This window comes from Hemiscyllium ocellatum, chromosome 14 (assembly GCF_020745735.1).
Source record: "Hemiscyllium ocellatum isolate sHemOce1 chromosome 14, sHemOce1.pat.X.cur, whole genome shotgun sequence".
Lineage (NCBI taxonomy): Eukaryota > Metazoa > Chordata > Chondrichthyes > Orectolobiformes > Hemiscylliidae > Hemiscyllium > Hemiscyllium ocellatum.
The window spans coordinates 16,018,635-16,042,994 of NC_083414.1; the positions used below are offsets into that span (position 1 = coordinate 16,018,635).

A 24,360-nucleotide genomic window follows, 5' to 3' on the forward strand; every position below is an offset into this window, starting at 1 on the left:
TTTGGAGGGTCAGTGTGGACTTGTTGGGCCAAATGGCCTGTTTCTACACTGTAGGAAATCTGTGATGTTGTTTCTCTTCATGGAAGAGTCGAGGACAAGAGGGCATAACCCCAGAGCAAAGAGTCACCCATTTAAAACCAACATAAGAGAGAATATTTTCTGTCAGAGAATGGTGAATCTCATTTTTTTTACTGCAGAGGGCCATCGAGACTGGGTCACTGAATATATTTAATTCTGAGATAGATTTTTAATCATTAAGTGAAGCAAGGTTTTGTGGGTGAGATAGAAAAGTAGATTGAGGGTTTATCAGATCAACCATGACCTGATTGAACGGTAGAGCAGGTGGGATGGGCTGAATGGCCTACTTGTATTCCCAGATTCTTATAATATTATGATGTCACAAAGTGCTTTACAACCAATGAAATGTAGTCATTACTCTGGAAAAAGAAAATGGCAGCTAATTTGTGTAGAGCAAGGTCCTATAAACAGGAATGTAATAGCAGCCGTATGATTGGGTTTAGCCACTTATGAAAGATTCTGCAGCAGACAGTGCAGCATCCTGTCAGTCCTACACTACCGTGTCAGCCCCTTTCTGTACCAAAGCCTCTTTGGAATGGGATTTGAAGTCACAGGTGGTTTTCTGACTTTGAGGCAAATGTACTCCCACCTATGCACAGTCTCGTCAAGGGAAAGGGCATTGTTTTGGGTGAACTCCTTGTATCGGTTTTTAAATCATGAGCTTCACTGACCAAATAAGTTGCAACTTTTTCTGTGTGCTGAAAGGCATTTTGTCTGGTTGACGGGTCTGGAGTGTTGCGTGGCTTTCAATGTATTTTTCCGCATTTGATCCTGGGTTTTAGAATCCAATGTAACTGGATGTGATCTGACACAGATTGGATCTGATCTGACACAGATAGATCCGATCTGCGTCAAATATATCCTATGTTCATGTTGCTTCTACGCTGCCCAATTTGTCGCAAGCTCCGGATATCATCAGCATGAGACTTTCCACTTGCCAACGATCCTCAAGGGAACCTCATGCCAGCTGATGCAGAACAATTCTGTGTATGTGGAGTGATGCCCATTAGGAGATGGTTTGAGTTTGCCCAAATCAATTTTCCTTAGAGCTGTAGTAGCCTGAAGACAGACAGGATTTCAGGACATTGGAGTAAGCTAGACTGAGCCCAGACAATAAGGTTTTAACACAGAATTATACCATTGTGACCATTTATACATTTGTACTTCACATATGGCAAATCTAAACAGAATTCATCAAATATGCTTTACAATTCCCAAATATTTATATTAAAAAACATGTACATAGAGATATTTCTCAAGCTTTTGTTCTTCCTACACAGTTTATGTATTTATAATGTAGGCCGGTTAGCTGGTGGTTCAGAATAATGTTAACTTGATTCCCATTCTGGCTGAGGCAGACTTGGGAGCTGTCTCTGAGCCCTGCTCCTGAGATAAGGAAGGCAATGGGAAAGCCACCACTCACAAACACACCCAGGACAACAGCTCAGGATGGAGAAGGAGCAGACAATGAGCCAAGGACCTGCCTTCAGGCAGAGCACTCAAGGCAATGATGTTTTTGTAGTAAGTCAAAACGCCGTACTCTGGTGTTATTGTACATACAGGGGCTGTCTATCAGTTTTATAAAAGATGCACGAGATTGCATTCTGCACAATTGAAAGCTCAGGGTGAGGCGCCACTAATTTAGCCTCTTCTTTGATACCGATGAATTAGGAACCAACCTTGCTGGAAATGACAGTGAGACGTAATATCCCGCAACATTCCCCACAACACCGTGACTAAAGCAGCTTTCAGATAAATGCCGCAAAAGCAATCCTTTAGAGTTGATGACAACTGCAAAAAGAAATTAGTCAACATCTGCATTTGAAATGACAGCAGAAACTCAGCAAGATTTGGCAGCATCAGTGGGGAGAGAGAGAGAGAGAGAGATAACACTTCAACTCCAATAAGACTTCTTCAGAAACATCAACTGTGCTTCTCTCTCTCCACAGATGCTGCCAGTCCTGCTGATTTTCTTCATCACTGACTAGTTTTATTTGCGGCTTTCAGCATCCACAGTTTTTTGCTTTTATTATCAGCAGTAAAATGAGCTCTCTGGCTGTGACCACAAACTGCAAAATGGTAAGGAAGGCAGTGCAGGAATACTGTGTGCATCCAGGTTGGTGTAGAGTGAGGGAGTGGTATGATGATGAGTGAAGAGCCCTGCAATGCAGCCTGGTCCATTCCAGGGTGAGCACACACTGTCCTTGCTGCAGCATTACAATGGTAACCTCCAGTAAACCAAGGTGCAGCATTGAAGTGCAGAAGTGACCTGTAAGTGAATCGGAGATGTGGCATGAGAGTATTGGGTGGCTGGCGTTAATCAGATGTTAATGTCTACGGACATAGCATGCATGTGGCCAGTGCCCATTGAGTGAGCCTTGAGATATTGGTGCCCAATGTTCAACATGGCGATCGCTTGGAGCAAGCAGCAAGCTGAGGTTGCCAGGTACCTGCTCTGGTCAAGTTTGCTAATGTCTAGGAAGTTTGTCAAGTTTGGTAAAATGGGAGGCTGACAATTAATAAGATGAATTTTGGCATTAGCAAGGCAATTAACAATCAGTTGTGATGATCAATTGGTCACTGTCCGGCAAAACTCTCGCTGCTTATCGAAAGCATAAAAGAGAGAGTGAGATGATCTTGATGTAAACAAAACCTCAAAGAACTGCAGATGCTGGAAATCAGAAAATAGAACTTGCAGGGAAGCTCAGCCACGTCTGTGGAGAGAGTGTACAGTGAATGTTTCGGGTCCAATGACCCTTCTTCAGAACTGATTGTAGCTAGTCCATTTATTATTCTCTCTCTCTCTCTCTGAGCTTCACCTCCATCTATCGTTTACTCCTCTCCCTCCCTCTCCACCCCACTTTCAATATACATATTAAATTTTTCCTAGTTACAATCAGTTCTGAGGAAGGGTCACTGTACCTGAAACGTTAAATCTGCTTTCTCTCTCCACTGAGTTTTCCCAGCATTTTCCGTTCTTGATCTTGATGTTAAGATGGATTCAAGCGTTGGAGTTGGACGAAGTGTTGGACAATGTAGTGCAGCTTTGGTCTCAAGGTCACTGAAGGGATACAAAAGTAACAGACTATAGCACAGACCTTCTGGAGTATGGCCTCAACTGAGGGCTTACAACATGGACAAAGTCTCAGGAGATTGGAACTGTTTTCAAAACTAAGGTGACTACCAGATGATTTGATCAAACTAGTGAAGATTATGAAAGGGTTTGAGATTGTAGATGAAAAGAGGTTAATTCTCATTGTTTAGAGAGGGTGGAACAAAGGGAGCGGGATACAGAAATCAATGAGAGTTACATAAATGAGATTACAGAGAGCGAGAGATATATTTTCTGTTGAGTGTGAAATAAGCCGTTGCTGGAAGCAGGGGTGTTTGAAGGGGATAAACGGATGCGCAAACTGCTGTGGGGAGAAATGTAGGATTAAGACAACTTCTTGTGTAGACGGCCAACACCAGCATAGGCTGGTATGGCCTCAAGGTTGACTTTCATGTTGTGATTTCAAAGTAGTTAGATTAGATTAGATTACTTCCAGTATGGAAACAGGCCCTTCGGCCCAACAAGCCCACACCGACCCGCCGAAGCGCAACCCACCCATACCCCTACATTTACCCCTTACCTAACACTACGGGCAATTTAGCATGGCCAATTCACCTGACCCGCACATCTTTGGACTGTGGGAGGAAACCGGAGCACCCAGAGGAAACCCACGCAGACCCGGGGAGAACGTGCAAACTCCATACAGTCAGTCGCCTGAGTCGGGAATTGAACCCGGGTCTCAGGCGCTGTGAGACAGCAGTGCTAACCGCTGTGCCACCGTGCCGCCCAAAAGTTAGTGGATTTCTGCCCATCTTGTCAATGCGTGGATTCCCAATTTACTCTGTACTTTCTTCAAGTTCATGGCAGACTCCTTCGCAAGATTCCTAGCTCCTTCCATACTCCTGACTCATTAGCTCTGTGTTTCAGAGTTAGAGGTAGTTCAAACAGAGAATTGCTATGTAGTAATCTATAAACCTATCAGCAACCTATTCCTGCCTTTTTTTTTATTAGTTTATAGGCCTCCAGAGACACGATAACCATTAAGGAAACATTTATTTCAGCATAATGGCTTGTCTTTGACCAGTAAAAACATTGAGAGAATTCTCTCCTCTCCTCATTACACTCCAGTCTGTCTTGCTGCTGATGCACAGTTATGCAGTTTTACCAGCTCATTAGGGGCCAAGGTAAGCAATCTGGCTGGAGAGATACAGACAGGCTCCAGGTGAGAAGAGAAGAGGAGACGAGGGAAGAGGAGACAAGTTTCTAATTTATTAGGATTGAATGTGTCATCTCATTTTAAGTTCCCATATCAGAATTCTTACCACTGCACACAATTTAGTACAGGCGCTAACCATGCTGACATGACCACAACTACCCAAATCGATTTTTAAGCCTCATGTTTTGTATTAAATGCTACCATGCTGGGTGGTATGCTGTCTCAGTGGTTAGCGTTGCTATCTCACAGTGCCAAGGATCTGGGTTCAATTCCAGCCTTGGGTGACTATCTGCGTGGAGCTTGCACATTCTCCCCGAGTATGCATGCGTGCCCTCCCATGGTCCAAAAATGTGCAAGCTAGGCTGGATTGGCCATTGTAAATTGCTTATAGTGTGCAGGGATATGCTGGATTGGCCATTGTAAATTGCTTATAGTGTGCAGGGATATGCTGGATTGGTGGATTGGCCATTGTAAATTGTCTATCGTATGCAGGCAAGGTGGATTAGGCATAGGAAAAAGCAGCTTATGGGGACAGGGTAGAGGAAGGAAAATCCTTGGATGGTCAGTGTGGACCTGATGGATTGGATGACCCACTTCCAAGTATAGGGATTCTACAACCCTAACCCAGATCTGCATCCAAGCTGTCCAGATCCATCTCAAGGTCAAACATTAAAGAAAGTGCAGGTTATTTCACTTTATGATGGTCTGAGATTTTGGAGCATGTTAGTCTGAGCTGAGTCCATATTCCTCATTCATGGATTTTCCAAATGCTGTGCTGTCTAACCTATACAAGGAAAGTATTTTTTTAAATTTTTAAGTACACTATCTATTCAATCTCGCACAAAAGGCATGGAATTATCTTGGCTGTGAAGACAGGGTTGAGAGCCTGAGCAATCAGTCAATGTTCCAATGGCAGTTACTGAACTACTTTGCTTTGATGGTTCACTGTTATCTCCAGGGTTACGAGGGTTAATGCAGCAAATTGAAGGCCAAAGTTCTGCTGGTATTGATCAAAGATTCATGAAAAAAACAATAGAATCTCTGAAACATATTGCAACACAGAAACATCTTGAAGCAGTGTCGTTAACTCCCAGAAAACCACAATCTTAAAAATCCTGGAATCATCAACATTATTTTGGCTGCATAGCACTTATGGTGTAGTCATTCAAAATAAATCATTCAGTCAGGAATGAAATTAATAGTGATCATGAGACTATAAAATAGCCATCAAGAAACTCCTCTGGTTCACTTTAGAGAGGGAAATCTACCATCTTTATCTGCTCTGGTCTACTAAATGTTTGATACTTAATTGATGTCAAAATCTGGAACATCCCAAGATGGTGTTAGGCTCTACATAAATGCAAGTTATTTCTCTAACTGAATTACTTTGTTAATAAGGTGGAGGAAGCCACTCAATCCGGAGAAATCAGAGATGAGCAACATCTAGAAACTCCCACATGTCTAAAAAGGAAAAAGAAATAAAGACGAGCGACCTGAGCTGTCTAGTTTATATGTGACTCCAGACCCACAGCATTGCGGTTGTTTTGTTAACCGCCCTCCAGAGTGACTAGCTGCTCCATTTTACATGTGACTACCACAATTTGCTCAAGGACCATCAATCCCATATTAGGATGAGCAGTAAATGCTGGCCTTTCCAGTGCTAATGGTGGCACAATGGTTAACACAGCTGCCTCACAGTGCCGGAGTCCCAGGTTCAATTCCACCCTTGGCTGACTGTCTGTATGGAGTTTGCACTTTCTCCCTGAGTCTGTATGGGTTTCCAGTCCAAAGATATGCAGGTTAGGTGGATTGGCCATGCTAAAGTGCCCACAATGTGTAGGTTGAGTGAGTTAGCCATGGGTGGTATAGGTAAGTGGGTCTGGGTGGGATGCTGTTCAGAGTGTTCAGCGCACTCGATGGGCTGAATGGCCTGCTTCCACACTGTAGGAATTCCAAGATGGGGTTTTTTTTAAAAACTGCATCCTGAGAGCATTGACAACACTGACAGCTCACTGATGGGACGCTCTACAGAGTAGAAGCGAGTGGGGTCACAGTTTTGTGACTCCTTACTTGGCAGGGAGTTAGACGCAAGGGAGGGAAAGAAACAGATGGTGCATCTCCTTTGGCTATTTCTGAACAATCACTGACATTAACAATGATCATAAGGGTAATTTAATTCCTTACTGTCTCACCTGGGGAATTGGACTGAAAGTGATGAGAAAATGGCTTTTATAAATTGTGGATATATACATTTTTGCCTTCTAATTGAGTTTTGATGAAACACAGCTGGCATCTATGACAAGAATATCATTTACGTAAGAAAATAAGCTTCAACACTAAATTGAAGCCTACATCAGGACTGAAGTGGAGTAGGGAGTTATGTTTAGTTCTGATCAACAGAATGTTTTCATTATTAAGTTGAATGTTGCATAAAGTTTATAAAATATACAGTTGATGCCCACTTGCTCTGAGCTGAAAACCAAATAACATGTCTTTTTCTGTCTCTCAGAGGACATATTTGTACAACAGACTCAGGATGCCAAGAATCCAATTATCTATGCCGTGTTCTCTGCCTCAGGGTAGGTAAAACGGAGTTCAGTCTGGCAATGGGGACAAAACCACCTTGATCAGACAAGGCAGGAAATTAAGGAATTTCTTCTTCAAACGTGACATTACTCTGTAATCATGCCCGTCCGAAGAAATTGTAAACTTTGCCTTCCCATTTCCCCTTTTCGATAGAAACGTTGGATCGAAAAAGAATTGCTTGGGTTTAGGAGTCTTAATGGATGTGCTTCAAGATCGAGTTGGTTAGAACAACATTCCCTCACCACTAGGACCTGAGTCTTAACTCATCCTGTCTCTTCATGTCTTAGTAGAATAATATGGTTTCTGCCAACGTTATTTCTGCCCGTTGTTAAACGAGTTCATACCAAATCACAATCCATCAGCAATTGTCCTTTTGCTGTTGCTAAAATACAGTCCTCACCGCTCAACACATATCGCTACTTAACAGGGTGTAGTGGTAATGTCTCTAGTAATCCAGGGGCCTATGTTTCTGTGCTTGGGAAATGGTTTCAAGTCCCATCATGGCAAGTGATAGTTGGAAGCCAGCACTGACACAGTGGGCCAAATGGCCTTCTACTGTGCTGAAAATGCTGTATGCTGGACCATTATTGCAGGGATTGAAAATGAAAGAGGGTGGACAATTTGCAGTTAGCTCCTCAACTGGGCTTACGCTGAGCAAGCAGGCTCCAGGTAAAGGCTGCTGGTGAATTCTATCACTGTGCCACATCTTTGCCAGTGTCAGGGAACAGTCCTTGCACAGTGGGAGCTCCCGGAGCACCCAATCTCAACTTCCAACTCGCATCAGAATTGGAAATGTGTGAAAACTGCAGATTAAAATAAACAATCTGGGCTGTATTTAACAGCCTCAGGCATGACGGGCCAAATGACGTTCTTTTGCCCACAATAATCCTGTGATTCCACACACAATCTTACAACAATCACAGCAAGCCCTTTGCTGATGCCTGGATGAACTGAAGTCCTCTTTATTTCTGAAGGCTTTGCCATGACATGACAATGTGCAGCATTAATGTCCTGACACACATTTTTTATATATATATATATAAAGTTCTTTTCTTCATTGTTGTAGCACAGGTATTAACCTAGCAAGTGTTGCTTTAAAAGCCTGGAAGTGTTCTACTTGCTAACAGGAGGTTCCCTTTCCTTGCTAACAGGTCAGTCTTTAAAGGATCTGCTGTGTGTGTCTATTCAATGACAGACATCCGCACTGTCTTTAATGGGCCCTTCGCACACAAAGAGGGACCTAATTACCAGTGGATGCCTTACACAGGGAAGATACCATATCCCAGGCCTGGCACCGTAAGTAGATAGCTGCCTTCACTAACAAGCCTTTTTCTTCAGCTTCAATCTTTTTGGACAATGTTAGGCTGGATCCCCAAGACTGATGCTCACCGTTCTCAGTTATACATTCACAAGAATTTATAATATGAGTTTCAGTCCTCAGCGGCACAATCGAAACGCTGGGCCATGCCCCGCAGTCTCATCTGAAAAAAAAAGGGCTGGAAATCACAGCGGGTCAGCCAACTTCCACGGAGAGTTAGCAAGCTAATGTTTTGGGACCAAATGACTCTTCATCAGAGCTGATGTGAAGTCAGGAGGAGGCAGCATTAATGCAGTAGTGTGGGGTTGGGGGAGTTGTTGCAGAGAGCTAGGGGAGAGAGGTTGCTGTTAGTGCAGATTAAGTGTTGGAAAAAGAAGATAGGAGCAGGAGGAGGCCATTCGGCCCTTCGAGCCTGCTCCACCATTCAGCACAATCATGGCTGATTATCCAACTCAGTAGCCTAATGCTGCTTTCTCCCCATAACCTCTGATCCCATTCACCCCAAGTTATATATCTAGCTGTCTCTTGAACGCATTCAATGTTTGGCATCAACTACTTCCTGCGGTAATGAATTTCACGGGCTCACCACCCTTTGGGTGAAGAAATCGGAGTCGAGAGGGTGGTGCTGGAAGAGCACAGCAGGTCAGGCAGCATCCGAGGAGCAGGAGAATGGATGTTTCAGGCATAAGCCCTTCATCAGCCCTTCCTGATGCTGCCTGACCTGCTGCGCTTTTCCAGCACCACACTCTCCACTCTGATCTCCAGCACCTGCAGTCCTCACTTTCTCCTTTGGCTGAAGAAATGTCTCCTCATCTCCATCCTAAATGTGGCCTACCAGAATCCTCAGACTGTGAATGTGAGAAAGGCAGAACAATGGTGTGTCAAACTGCCAGACTGGAAAGAACAGTCAGTCCCACTGGGCTGGGGGCAGGGGACAGAGAGGACATGGTGACAGAGAATATAACAAGTAGAGCTAAAAGAAAGAGAAGGAGTGGGAGTGGGATCACAACCAGAAGATGTTGAACTTAATATTAAGTCCAGAAGGTTGTAAAGTGCCTGGTCTGAAGATGAGATGGTGCTCCTCCTGTTTGCACTGTGATTTGCTAGAACATTCTATTATGCTGAGGACAGATAAATGGGCACGCGAGCAGGCCACGATCTCAAAATAACCGGCTACAGGAAGGTCAGAGTCACGCTTGTGCACGGACCAGAGGTGTTCGGCAAAGCGGTCACCCAGTCTGCATTGGGTTTCTCCAATGTAGAGTAGGCCACATTGGGTGTAGCGAGTACAATAGACCAGATTGGAGGATGTACAGGCGGAATGCTGCTTCACCTGGAAGTACTGTTCAGGCTCTTGGATGGTGAGCAGGGAGGAGGTGAAGGGGCAGGTGTTGCACCTCTTGCGGTTACATGAGAAGGTACCATGGGAGGGGCTGTGGTCTCATGGTTATTCCTCATTTGTTCAAAAGTCATGCCCACTGCTCTTTCACCAAGTGAAAAGCTTCCCCTGTTTAGTTTCAAAACATTTTTTTGCTCCCTTTCATGGACAGTTTGAGCAAATGAGATTGTACCAAATGAGATTGTACCACTTGAAACAGCAACAACTAATAGCAGTCATTAAGGGCTAGGCCTGTACTTCTTTCTGACCGACCCCTTGTTCTAAGCTCTTGCTCAGTCATTATGTAACAGCCATATAGATCATTTGATCATCAAAGGCAACTCCATTGGTGAGTGCAGCACTTTTAAGAATACTTACCGAAGATGAATGGACTGGACAGCTATTGCATCACATGTAATCAGTATTGGTGTTTTTCCCAGGGCAGGGCGTAACCAGATCAATGTTTAGGCCAAGCTGTTGCAGTTAATGGAGCTATTCCAGACACCCCTCCGTGTCAATGATGTCGTGGGAACAGCCAGGCTCCTTCTGCTGAAGGGAAAACCAGGACAGAATATTCCTAGAGACTTCCAATAGGGAGAGGGTTGTCTTTCCAATTCTCAGAGTAATTAATTTGCAATGGCATCCCCGCCCCACCCCCAAACCACCGATGAAGGTGAGATTCCAGTGCAAACTGAGTTGCACTGCCAGGCAGATACAGCACCCTTCAGGAGGCTGGAATTTAGGCGCCATATAATGGAAGCTGCTCCCTGCATTTATCCATTGCCACAGTTAACACAGAAACATGTGATGGTCAAAACATATGTCAGTAAGAGAGCCCCTAGATGCCATGTGTTGCCAGCAATGCCATCCTGCCCACCTCCTTACTAACAAAGTCATTCATGTTGGAGAAATAACCTGCATTTGTATAGAGCCTGTACAAATTCATCCATTCAAGCCCATTCATTTTCTCGGCGTGTTCCAGATCTTGAAACGTGCCCATTGTTGTAATGCAGGCAATGTGACTGTTGCAAACAAACAGCAATGCATTCATGGCTTACGCTGAGGAGTAACTATTAGACACGACATTGGGGGAGAACATTGGGGGGGGCAGGGGAGGTTCATCTTCAAAAAGTCACTATTGACTGCACTATGGTCCATGCATCATTGCAAACTAAAACACAGCTGTAGAAAAAAACTTCCTTTTCAAATATCTCTTGCAGTGTCCCGGTGGTACATTTACTCCTTCGATGAAATCTACAAAAGATTACCCAGACGAAGTGATCAACTTCATGAGGAACCATCCCAGCATGTACAATGCCATCTACCCAGTGCACAAGCGCCCTCTGGTGGTCAGGACCAATGTGGATTATGAATTCACGACCATCACAGTGGACCAGGTGGATGCTGCTGATGGACGGTATGAGGTCCTATTCCTCGGAACAGGTAAAGGGGCCTGTTTAGAAAATATAACTCTTTCTTGCCCAGATGGAGTTGGCAGAGTCGCAATGGGTAGTAGAGGGAACTGAGAGGGTGTTGTGTTGAACCTGACATGCCAAAATTTACAACAAACACAGTGCATCTGATACGGATGAATCAAAATTGTTATTTTTGGGGCAGCACAGTAGTTCAGTAGTTAGCGCTGCTGCCTCACAGTGCCAGGGGCCTGGATTTGATTCCAGCCTCAGGTGACTGTCTATGTAGAGTTTGCATATTCTCCCTGTGTCATTATGCGTGCATTTTCTCTAGGTGCTCTGGTTTCCCCTCATAGTCCAAAGATGTGCAGGTTATGTGGATTGGCCATAGTGTCCAGGGATGTGGAGGCTAGATAGATTAGCCACGAGAAATGCATGGTCATAGGGAAAGGATGGGGGCTAGGCCTAGGTGGGATGCTTCTCAGAGGATTGATGCAGACAGGATAGTCCAAGTGACCTCTTTTCACACTTTCGCTTCAATGATTATTAAATCACTGGACTCAAAAAAATTTGGTATTTTCTTAAGTTAATTCTTTCAATGAGAGATTCTTTCTTGCGCCATGCTGCAAACCCTGTAATAAAACTATTTCCACAATACTACCTGAGACTGCTGGGATTTAAGCTGCTTGGTTTAACAGCAGTGACCACATGACCTGAAATCCACCTGACTTACCCATTCCAGCCACATTATACATGACATCTAATGTCTGTCCTTTAGGTTCCAGTATAAATTCCATGTCACTGAATCGCTCCAACAGGCCCTAAAGCCAGCTACAATGTAAAAAGTGTCCCAAGTGACTTTTTTTTTAAACAGGAAAAGGTGAAGTCCCATATTTCACCTCGTCACTCTCCTTTCTTCATTTTCATTCAGATCGGGGAACAGTGCAGAAAGTGATTGTATTACCCAAAGATGACATGGAGACTGAGGAACTCATTCTCGAAGAAGTTGAGGTTTTCAAGGTCAGTGCTAGCTTCTTAATCTGATTACGTTTAACAGTAAATCTGCAATTTGGAAATGATGACAAGATATTTGGGGATATTAACGAGACTTTCAAAGTGACTTAAAATAGTAGGATTATAGAAGTTTACCAATAAAACGCGAGGCCATTTGGTCTATCATGTCGTTGCTGGTTCTTTGCTAAAGTAACCCAGGACCAACCCCATTCTGTCTCCGGATTGGCTTACATTTTTCTTTGCTCTGAACTGTTTATCCCGTAACTCATCCCTTAACTGGTGCACTGAGGACTGTCTCAACTCCTCTCAGAGACAATGCATTCCTTGTGCTACAAACCCCGTTTTAAGACACTGCCTCAGGACGACATAGTGGCTCTGTGGTTAGCACTGCTGCCTCACAGCACCAGGGACCCAAGTTCGCCTCCAGCCTTGCTTGTAGAGCTTGCATGTTCTCCCTGTGTCTGCAGGATTCCACTGGGTGCTCTGGTTTCCTCCTGTAGTCCAAAGACGTTCAGGTTAGATGAATTGGTTATGCTTAAATTGCCCACGATGTGCAGGGTAGCCATGATGAAAATCCCAAATGAGGGTTTCTGGGAGCGAAGTCCTTTGAAGGGCCAAATGCACTGTAGGGATTCGATGAACTTGATGGTTTGTGCTTTGTGACATTAAGGCAGACAGAGATCCACACTGCACCTCTGCAAAACATTAGTCTTGATTCAATACTAAATATTCTTCCTTCTTTTCAAAATGTTTCCAGTCACTAATTTAATAAAGAGAACATTTGACAACCATTTCCGATCCCTCAAGAACACAACTATTCAGCTACTTTCTTCCACTTTCTTTCAAGCCTGTGTCAAGTTATAGTCCTGATTTTCAGATGGCTGGTCCATTTCAACCCCAAGGATTCTATGTCCCTCTTCCACTTGACAGTATTTCCCGTGAGAAGCCAGATAGGAGCAGATTGGGCAAATCAAACAGCAGTTCTTAAGGAACATAATACATTAGGCTGCCTTTCCTTCTATAGGCAGGGCAAGAATCTTGCCAGTTTTTGAAAGGTGAAAAATGCCATTCACATGCCAAGGCATTTGTGCACCTCTTTGTGGGTCCTCAGCTGGAGAACCTCAGCAGGTCTGGCAGCAGTTCTGAGGAAGGGTCACTTGACCCAAAACGTTAACTTTGGATTCTCTTCACAGATGCTGTCAGGCCTGCTGAGGTTTATCAATTTCTATTTCTGTTTCTAATTTACAGAGTCCTCAGTTCTTTCAGTTTTCATGCTATGCATGTTGACAAATTCTAATATTTAATTTTTCAGATGCCGACAGAAGTAAAGACAATGAAGATCTCGTCCAAAAGGGTGACTATCGCTTAGCTACTTGACTGACAGATTGTAATAGTGTTTAAGTTTAAAGTAAATAAAAATTTCCATTGGGGAGATTAGTTTAATTGTTCAGACTTAGGAAAGAAGACCGAAAATCCCCTCTCTGTTCTTCAAATTAATGTTGCTTCCCCCATCTCTGCACAAACTGGTCCACTTCTGAATTCAAGAGTTGCATGTCTACCTGGATTAATAACTTAATTTCCTACCTTTGTTTCCTTTATGATGTTGACCATTTACCTGAATGAGTGAGTGAAAAAGCAATCTAATTATGGACCTGTTACTATATTTTTGAAGTCTGCCTAATTTCTACTCATTCCCTGACCTGAACACATATGAACCCCATTCTGCATATGAAGTAGAATCTAATGTGTGCCCAATGCTAGCTATGAAACAACAGCACATTTTACAAACCTGATTACTTTTCCACATGTTAGATAGATGTTCATGTTCAGTGACTTCCGCTGTGGTTTCCAATGAATGACTTAATGGCAGAATTACGAACTGCCTATCACTCACATCATCCAGCCCTAAACCATATTCCACAGTGGTGACTGTCCTAAATCCACAGTGTTAATGTTTGTCTTTTGTGTTTTTAATAGCAACAGCTGTATGTCGGTTCTACCTTGGGCATTACACAAGTTGCACTCCACCGCTGCGATGTTTATGGAGAGGCCTGTGCTGATTGCTGCCTTGCCAGAGATCCATACTGTGCTTGGGATGGCAAAGCTTGCTCCAGATATTTAGCATCATCCAAAAGGTAAATGATCGATTGACAGTCAGTGAACCATTCACTCGCTTACTGTGCCCCTCAGTGACAGCTCAGAGCCAATCCCTGCATACGGAAACACAAACGAGCAACAACTCAGTAATCCATCTGGGTCTGTGTGGGTTGTCTACCTACCCTGTGGATGGACCTTTGACTTACTTCGTTAAAAATTACACAACACCAGTTTATGATCCAATAGGTTTATTTGGAAGCACTAGCTTTCAGAGCACTGCTCTATCACCTGATGAAGGAGCAGCACTCCAAAAGCTAGTACTTCCAAATAAACCTGTTGGATCATAACCTGTGCTGTGTGATTTTTAACTTTGTATACCCCAATCCAAAACCGGCGCATCCAAGTCTTGATTTACTTAGATATTTCAGATTGCTTCAACTCCACCAGATATTACCAAAGATGTCCGTGTCCTGGAGCTGTCACCAAACAGATAGTTTGATCATTTCTTTCCTTGCCTAATCCTACTGTAACATTCAAACGGCTCAATGTCATTCCAAACAAAAAAAAAGTTTGATTGGCACCAAGTCCATAACCTTCAGCATTCATTCCTCACATTAGTGTCGGCAGAGTGTGCCATCTACAAATGCACTACAACGACTCAGCAAGGCTTCTTCAACATTACCTTCCAAGCACAATGAAAATAAAAACATAGGAACACAGTCACCTGCAAGCTCCCCTTCATCACACGCATGAGCAGCTACACCACTGTTCCTTCAATGTGGCTGAGTCAAAATCCTAGATCTCCATTGCTGACAGCACTGAGGGTGTATCTATCACCCCAAGGACTGCACTGGTTCAAGTAGGCATCTTGGCAGCACCTTCTCCAGGACTGGTAATAACTACTGGACTGGCCGGCGATAGCACATTTTGTGAGCAGATGAAAACATGGATTTCCCACCATCCGTCCCAGATAATGCAAAACTTACATTCAGAAGAAATTTCTTTGGCGTGGAGAATTAGGTACGGATGAAAAATAATGCAACTGCAGTCAACTGATATTTAGTAAAAGTGTAAGACAGATACAAGAACTAGATTGAAGTTCATTGACCATTTGCAATGAAGCATTTTGTTTCCGTATCTCTGAGGTTGTTCAATAGTGGTGTAAGGAGTTATTTCTCACATTGCAGGAGCAATATCACATGCATAAGATCCTGCAGATTCAATGGTAACATAGTGGGGTGGTCAAGTATCAGTGTCCTCTCTCAGATCATTGTTTTTCCTTTATTCAGTCACGGGATGAGGGCAGTGCTGGCTAGGCCAGTATTTATTGCCTATCCCTAATTACCCAAAGGGCAGTTCAGAGTCAGCCACATTGCTGTGGGTTTGGAGTCACGGTTAGGCCAAACCGGGTAAAGATGGCAGTTTCCTTCCCTAAAGGACATTAGTGAACCAGCTGGGCTTTTCCAAAAATCAACAATGGATTCACAGTCAACAACTCTTAATTCCAGATCTTACTGAGTTCAAATTACACTGTCTGCCGTGGTGGGATTCAAACCCGGGTCCCTATGAACGTTACTTGGGTCTCTGGATTAACATCGAGTGTGAGATGCTGAAAAAGCACGGCAGGTCAGGCAGCATCCGAGGAACAGGAAAATCGATGTTTCAGGCAAAAGCCCGTCATTGGCCCTTTCCTGACGAAGGGCTTTTGTCCGAAACGTCAATCTTCCTGCTCCTCAGATGCTGCCTGACCTGCTATGCTTTTCCAACACCACACTCTTGACTCTAATCCCCAGCATCTGCAGTCCTCACTTTCACCTCTCTGGATTAACAATCTAGCGATAATACCACTAGGCCATTGCCTTCCCTGCTACCATGCCTGATCCTGAGGTATGGTTTGTTGTCCATCCACATGCCTGACACAAGACTTACCAAACAAGCTCACGACTTGGAGCTTGATCGCAGCAGGTGGTTACTGGGAGGATAGAGAAAATGCTTCAAGGATATCCTCAAAACCTCCCTGACAAATGCCATGTCCTCATCAACCTGTGGGAATCTTTTGTCCAGGACTATCCGACCTGGAGAATGTGTACCCACAGAGCTGGTAACCACCTCCAGCATCACTGACAGGCCCAGGTGGAGAACAAGCACAAACTGTGGAAGGACTGAGGGAATACCACCCACTTCCAACACCGCCTGCTCCACCAGCAGCAGGGTGTGTGGATCCAGCACAGGAAAGTTTAGTCACATTAGGAATCCACAACACCGGACTGGAGGGAAGTCACCCTTGGTCTCAAGGTTCTGCCAAAGAAGAGGAATAAGAGTTTACTTCCAATGATGTATTACGATGTTTGTGTTTAACTAGTGTTTTTCACATTGAGCTGTCTCACATATCAAGTTGTTCTGGAAATGCCACGGTTGTTAATTATCTACACATTCTGCCACCGGACCACCCAAAAAAACAACACAGAGACGTACAGATGAATTATTCACTTCCTTTGACAGGGGTTTCAAGCTTCAACAAATAGCTCTGCTTTGGGAATTTGCAGAGAAACTCCACATTGGTTTGCCTCAGGACAGTATTAAATTGGGAAGAGAACATGAGAAGGGAAGAGCATTCGTAGATTCTGGAAGGAGAAGAATTTTTTTCTTTGATTCTATGTTTTCTTCGTACCTGGTAACAAACCATTCATGAGACCCCAGCAACCTAGGTCCATATTACAGGTATAAATAAACCAATTTATATCTGGAATAAAAATTGGATTTCCATGTGTGTTGACACCACAGGCACATAATATCATCATCAGGCAATTGATTGGTCTGGACTTTGAAGGCAACAATGAATGTATTTATTAATATTCATTCAAAATCCTTATCAATCTGATGTCTCCTAACCAGCAGAGAAATGCAATGCACATTTCACTTGCCAGGCTGCAATTGACGCTTTCATATTCTGATAGAGGTAATAAAATGAGTTTTGTCTAATTCTCCAACTGGCAGCAGGAGGAACAGGTTTAAAGAAATTAGCACACGAATCAGAGGGAAGATAAGGGGATTTTTTTTTCCCACTATGCACAGCAAGTTGACACACTCTGGAATGCATTGCCTGAAAGGGTAGCAGAGATAGCAGATTCTCCATTGATTATAAGCTTTAATAGAACCTTTTTTCAGCATGATTGGGGAAAGGTGATGAGAGTGAGATGAATTAAATAGTTTTTTTTGAAAAAGGGCAGAACAACCACGAGGGGTCAAATGGCCTTTCTGCATGCTGTAAGATTCTGTGAAGTTAGCCCTGTCATTGTGAAGGTGTAACTGTTATTCCAATATTAACTGCAGGTCGGTCGAAATTTATATTGAAAATCTCCTCAAAATTTGCACAAGCTGAGTCCTACACTCATTATATTTTTCACTGTGTCACTTCATTTATCACAGCTGCTGTCAGTGTAGCAGAAGATCATTTTCTTTAGTTTTACATTCATGCAGCAAAGCATCTCTTGGTTATAGCGAACCTGTCACTCATGTTTTTCTTAGACTTTTAACTCAGCTTAGTCTGAGTATAATTATGTATAAATTCTCTATTTTGATTGAGCTCCAAATCAGAAATTTAAAAAGAAAATCATTATTATTTCAACAGTCAGCTGTCAGATAAATTGAAGTCTTTTATTTTATTATTAAAACTGAAGTTTGTAGGTTAATAGTTCGTTGAAATTATTGATTTTAATACAAAAGATTAAGAAAACTATATTAAAGAAAGAGACTTGTGTATCTATTGTTGAGATTTTACCTAATCTGTGAATATTTAGAATCATAGCACAGCACAGAAACAGACCCTTTGGTCCATCCAGTCCATGCCGACCGCAATCCCAAACTAAACTATTCCAACTGCCTGCCCTTGGCCCACATCCCTCCAAACATTCCTTATTCAATTACTTATCCAAATGTCTTTTAAACATTGTAATTGTACCTACATCCACCTCTTCTTCTGGAAGTTCATTCCACACATAAACCACTCTCTGTGTAAAAAGTTGCACTCATGTCTTTTTTAAATCTTTCTCCTCACACCCTAAAAATATGCCCCTAGTCTTCGAATCCTCCATCCGAGGGCAAAAACACCTGTACCCCCTTATCATTTATAAACCTCGAAAAAGTCACTTCTCAACCTCCTGAGCTCCAATGAACAAAAGTTCCAGCCTAACCATCCTCTCCTTATAACTCAAACCCTCTATTCCCAGCAACAGCCTGGAACATCTTTTCTGAACCCTCTCCAGCTTAATAATATCCTTCCTTTAACAAGGAGTCAAGAACTGGACACAGCATTCAAGAAAAGTCCTCCCCAATGTCCTGTACAACCTCAACATAACATCCCAACCCCTATACTTAAAGATCTGAGCAATTAAGGCAAGCATGCTAAATGCCTTCTTAACCACCCTGTCTATATATGAAGCAAACTTCAAAGAATTACACTATCCAAGATCCTACTTTTAATCATGCAAGTCTGCTTTTGTTTATTTTACCAAAATACAATATTTGAATAAAAGAAAAATAGTCCAAATGCTGGAAATATGGAGCAAACACAGACAATACCTGACAAACAGTGTTCTGGAGAAATCATGCCAGACTCGAAACATTAACCCTGTTTCTCTTTCCAACGATGCTGCCTGACCTGCTGAATTTCTCCAGCATTTTCTATTTGTTGCAAATATTCGATAATGTTTCTGTCTACACACTTGGCATCATTTCCTACTTTGCACATGGATTTAAGATTCAGTAGGAATGAAAATTCATAAAAACGGTGTCTTATGGTATCGGAATTACACTGGATATTACTTCCTTTTGTTTTTCACAGACGAAGCCGAAGGCAGGATGTACGACACGGCAACCCAATCAGACAGTGCCGAGGTTACAATTCCAATGGTAAGTAGGGAGAGATTTCCTTATCCTGAATACATAATGAACACTGGGCACTGAGTGAATGGTTTACAGAGAGGCCAGGGTGAATTTGAGACACAGACAGCAAAAGTGTGAATGAGGTATGCGTGCTCAGGAGAGTTAAAGGACTATCAACAGCCAGAGTTAGGGATACAGAAACGAGAGATTCCGAAGGATTACATGAAAGTTCCAGAGAGATGCACATGAGAGATCCAGAGAGACACGCATGTGGATTCCGGAGAGATTTTACATGAGAGATTTAGAGAGATGTACACAAGAGATTTAGAGATATGTACATGAGAGGTTTAGAGAGATGTACATGAGGGACTTAGAGAGATGTACATGAGGGATTTAGAGAGATGTACATGAGAGATTTAGAGAGATATACATGAGGGATTTAGAGAGATGTACATGAGAGATTTAGAGAGATGTACATGAGGGACTTAGAGAGATGTACATGAGGGACTTAGAGAGATGTACATGAGGGACTTAGAGATATGTACATGAGGGATTTAGAGAGATGTACATGAGAGATATAGAGAGATATACATGAGGGACTTGGAGAGATGTACATGAGAGATTTAGAGAGATGTACATGAGGGATTTAGAGAGATGTACATGAGGGATTTAGAGAGATGTACATGAGAGATTTAGAGAGATGTACATGAGGGATTTAGAGAGATGTACATGAGAGATTTAGAGAGATGTACATAAGAAGGCTTCAGAAAGATGTACACAAGCGATTTAGAGAGATGTACATCTCTCTAAATCCCACATGTACATCTCTCTAAATCCCTCATGTACATCTCTCTAAATCCCACATGTACATGAGAGTTAGAGAGATGTACATGAGAGATTTAGAGAGATGTACATGAGGGATTTAGAGAGATGTACATGAGAAGGTTTCAGAAAGATGTACACAAGCGATTTAGAGAGGTGTACATGAGGGATTTAGAAAGATGTACATGAGAAGGTTTCAGAAAGACGTACACAAGCGATTTAGAGAGGTGTACATGAGGGATTTAGACAGATGTACATCAGGGATTTAGAGAGATGTACATCAGGGATTTAGAGAGATGTACATGAGGTTCTGGGCTCTAAATTAGCAAGATTCTGCCTTTAGAGCGGATCTAACCCATAATAAGCTATCTTTATTTTACCAGGTTGCTATGGAATGATATAATTGCAAATCCGTCATCTGACCAGCTTGTTCACATTAGGTATAACTGGGCCTCTTTCAAAATAAATTGACACCAAGGCATGAAGTTCCCGTCAGAGTGTGATACATTGCCTGTGTTTATTTAACTGAAGTGTTTCCCTCTGTTTTCTGATGAAGTGGATGGTTTCACATTGAGTCCTAACCCTGTGTTGGTTCATTGACAGCTAATAGAAAAGCAGCAGAGACGGAGCAGTATGGGGTGGAAGGCAGCAGCACGTTCCTTGAATGCCAGCCCAAATCTCCTCAGGCCAGCATTAAGTGGGTGCTCCAGCGACATGGCAGTGAGCGTAAGAAAGAGGTAAATCCATTACACAGGTTTATACCATTCAGGCCACTGTTAGCAAGTTCAGTCAACAGACACAACCTGCACTCTGACCTTAAAGTATCTCCTCCGATTTAAGACAAATTGACAAATAATATTTTATCCTAACAAGACTTTGTCAGCTCAAGTCTCCCCACCAAAGCTGTGGGCTCTTAGAAGGAATCTAACTTGGCTCCAGTTAAATGTACAGCTAACATTACAGGCCATTCAGCCAAACAGTTCAATGCCAGTTCTTCTGCTCAAAACAATCTTCCTCCCATCATCTTACCTGAAAATATATCAAATCTCTTTCTCGTACCAGTCTCAGTTTTGCTGGAGTGATTCTGCAACTTCACCACATTTTTCCAAATTCCTGAATGAGTTTATTACTGATTATCTTATATTTATGACCTATAGTGTTTGGACTCCTCAACAAATGGAAATACCTTTGCTAAATCATCACGATGTCCATCCTTTGTAATTTAAATAAAAATCTCTTTTCAGCTCACCTCTCAATCTCGACTGCAGATAAAAGAGCCCCATTATGTTCAGATTTGCCTCGTAACTGTGTCCTCTGAATTTTTGTTGTCCTGTGACCCACATAGAGGACCCCGAGGGAAAATGTTGATCATTTTGTGTATCAGGGAAATCCATGTCAAAGGAACGAAGCCAATACAAAGTGAATAACCTTGGTTGACTCTTAACTGCCCTCTGAAAAGACCCGGCAATCCATTCAATTCGAGAGCAATATAAAGCAGGCAACAGATGATGATTTTGCCAGTGATGCCCACATCCTATGAGAGAACAAAGCAGAAAAAAAAAGGATTTGTTGAACTGATTGGGCACAGTTTAATGCTCACTTCCTGAGGCACGGTGGTAAGTAGAGGAGCATTTAGTCGGGCAAGTTGGTGCTGCCATGGGAACCATACCACCTTCCTACCTCTAACTGATTAAGCCCGGGTTGGGATAGTCCTTTGAAAATGCTCCTGCCTGGATGATAACTGAGGTCCTTATGTGGGGAATCAATGCTCATGTGAGAGCCTTAGCTCACTGCAATCTGGACTTCATGATGTGGAGGGGCCGGTGTTGGACTGGGGTAGACAAGTCAGAAGTCACATGACACCAGGTTATAGTCCAATATGTTTATTTGAAATCACAAGCTTTCGGAGCGCTGTTCTTTCATAAGATGAAGTGACCTGTCGAAGGAGCAGTGTCATAGAGTCATAGAGATGTATAGCACGGAAACAGACCCTTCAGTCCAACTTGTCCATGCCGACCAGATATTCCAAACCAATCGAGTCCCACCTGCCAGCACATGGCCCATATCCCTCCAAAACCTTCCTATTCATATACCCATCCAGATGCCTTTTAAATGTTGCAATCGTACTGTCCTCCATGACTTCCTCCGGCAGCTCATTCCATACATGTACCACCCTCTGCATGAAAAAGTTGCCCCTTAGACTTCTTTTATATCTTTCCTCTCTCACCCTAAACCTATAGCCTCTAGTTCTGGGCTCCCCCCCACCCCAGAGAAGAGACTTTGTCTATTTATCCTATCCATGCCCCTCATGATTTTATAAAGCTCTATGAGGTCACCCCTCAGCCTCCGACGCTCCAGGGAAAACAGCCCCAGCCTATTCAACCTCTCCCGATAGCTCAAATCCACCAACCCTGGCAACATCCTTGTAAATCCTTTCTGAACACTTTCAGGTTTCAGAAGATCCTTCCTATAGGAAGGAACTGCTCCAAAAGCTTGTGATTTCAAATAAACTTGTTGGACTGTAACCTAGTGTTGTGCGACTTCTGAGTGGGATTCAAACTGCAATTCTCATCCAGCATCAGTCCAACAGTGGGCAGGACACTCAAGGACTATCACAGTGTCACATTTCAAAGTATACCCAACTGGCTGTGAAGTATTTTGGAATTGTGAAAGGTGCTATATGAATGCAAGTTCTCTCTTTATTACCACAGCCATAATAATGGCTGGCTGTCACATATCAGATGACCACACTGATTTTGTATTTGAGTTGCAGCCAACACTTGCCTGCATTGAAACCATGCAGTTCCTGAGCTGGACTTACCTTATGCTGTCACCAGGTTAACAAATATCAACGAAAGCCCTTCCTTCCCTCTAGCTACTAATTCTCCCACTTCCACCAGACATCTCTCCCACGCCACAAATAGAACAGAAACTCCACTTAGTAGCCCTCAGTGCTGCCAGGAAGCAGAACCTCCCCAGCTGACGTAGCCCTCCTGTGCTGACACAGGAACTTCTCAAGCCAAGTCACTTTTGGTCCAAGAAGCTATCAGCTGCTGGGAAGTGAGTCATCTCAGCCATAGGGCAGGGAATACTTCCTTTCTCATGAAAAGGGTGTTGCTTATCCTCCTATGTCAGCCAAAACCAATGTCAAGCACTAGGCCATACACAACAGGGACAGGAAGGGTCTTGGTCAATTGAGAAGATTTCAGTATTTTTTTTAAAAGAGTTTGAAGCTTAACTTGTTGACAGCAGACCAAGTTGTGTGCAACTTTCCACAACACAACGTGAATGCCATTAGAGACCTTCATGGGAGTCAGTCAGTTGTGCAAACACTGCCCAATGTCGGTTCATCCAACATATGCAGCTTAAAGTTGCAGTGCTTCTTTGTAGCTAGTTACTGTGCATGTATATGATTAGATTACCTACAGTATGGAAATATGCCCTTCAGCCCAACAAGTCCACACCGACTGTCCAAAGAGTAACCCACCCAGACCCATTCCCCTACGCAATATTCACCCCTTACTAATGGGCAATTTAGCATGGCCAGTTCACCTGGTAAGTACATCTTTGGATTGTGGGAGGAAACTAGAGCAATCCCATACAGACATGGGGAGAATATGCAACTCCACACAGACAGACACCCAATGTAGGGACTGAACCCAGGTTCCTGGTGCTGTGAGGCAGCAGTACTAACCACTGAGCCATTGTGTGAACTCATGGAATGTACCAAACCCGATTAGTGAGTTCCAGGGAAAAATTACCATGTGGAAATACAATTTTGTGGCTATAACCAGAAACCAGGCTCAAGTAAGTGTCGGACTTGGGGTTCAACATTCTTGGATATAGGGTGTTCAGGAAAGTTAGGAAAGTACAAAAAGGACAAGGGGATGACAGAATTGATTAAGGAAGACATTGCAATGCTGGATGTCCCAAAGGACTCATGGGCAGAATCACATTAGTTGGTTTAAGGAACAAAAATGGCCTAATGGTATTATCACTAGATTATTAATCCAGAAACTCAGATAAAGTTGTGGGGATCCTGGTTCAAATCCAGCTGCAGCAGATGGTGGAGTTTGAATTCAGTCCAAATCTGGAATTAATCACCAAATGGTGATCGTGAATCCATTGTCGGAAAAACCCTTTTGAATCACTAACGCCCTTTAGGGAAGGAAACTACTATCCTTACCCGGTCTGGTCCAAATGTGACTCCAGACTCTCAACAATGCGGTTGACTCTCAACTGCCCTCTGGGTAATTAGGGATAGGAAATGAATGCTGACCTTGCCAGCAATGCCCTTGACCCATGAATGATTTTTTTTTAAATTACATTGCTTCGTGCAGGCTTTAGGCCATTGGCTAACAGGAAGGATGCAGAGGAACAGGCAAATCAAAGAGGGGTGCCCAAAGTGAAAAGTAGTTATAATGAGGGTGGCTTTAATTATTTAATTATATATGGGGATAATCATCATGTAAAGTACAAAGAGGCAAGAGTTTCTAGAATGTG

General features: G+C 43.1%; 1 protein-coding gene across 3 annotated transcripts in view; it reads left to right on the forward strand.

The window, feature by feature from the left end:
• Positions 1-24,360, forward strand: part of sema3fb (sema domain, immunoglobulin domain (Ig), short basic domain, secreted, (semaphorin) 3Fb) — a 252,503-nt gene that overhangs the window by 221,406 nt on the left and 6,737 nt on the right. For all 3 annotated transcript variants that reach the window (XM_060835403.1, XM_060835405.1, XM_060835404.1), the window contains 8 exons: positions 6,856-6,925; positions 8,084-8,228; positions 10,849-11,071; positions 11,972-12,060; positions 13,367-13,408; positions 14,032-14,189; positions 18,995-19,062; positions 20,461-20,594. In XM_060835403.1, the coding sequence (XP_060691386.1) occupies positions 6,856-6,925; positions 8,084-8,228; positions 10,849-11,071; positions 11,972-12,060; positions 13,367-13,408; positions 14,032-14,189; positions 18,995-19,062; positions 20,461-20,594 (929 nt within the window). The remainder of the gene's footprint in view (positions 1-6,855; positions 6,926-8,083; positions 8,229-10,848; positions 11,072-11,971; positions 12,061-13,366; positions 13,409-14,031; positions 14,190-18,994; positions 19,063-20,460; positions 20,595-24,360) is intronic.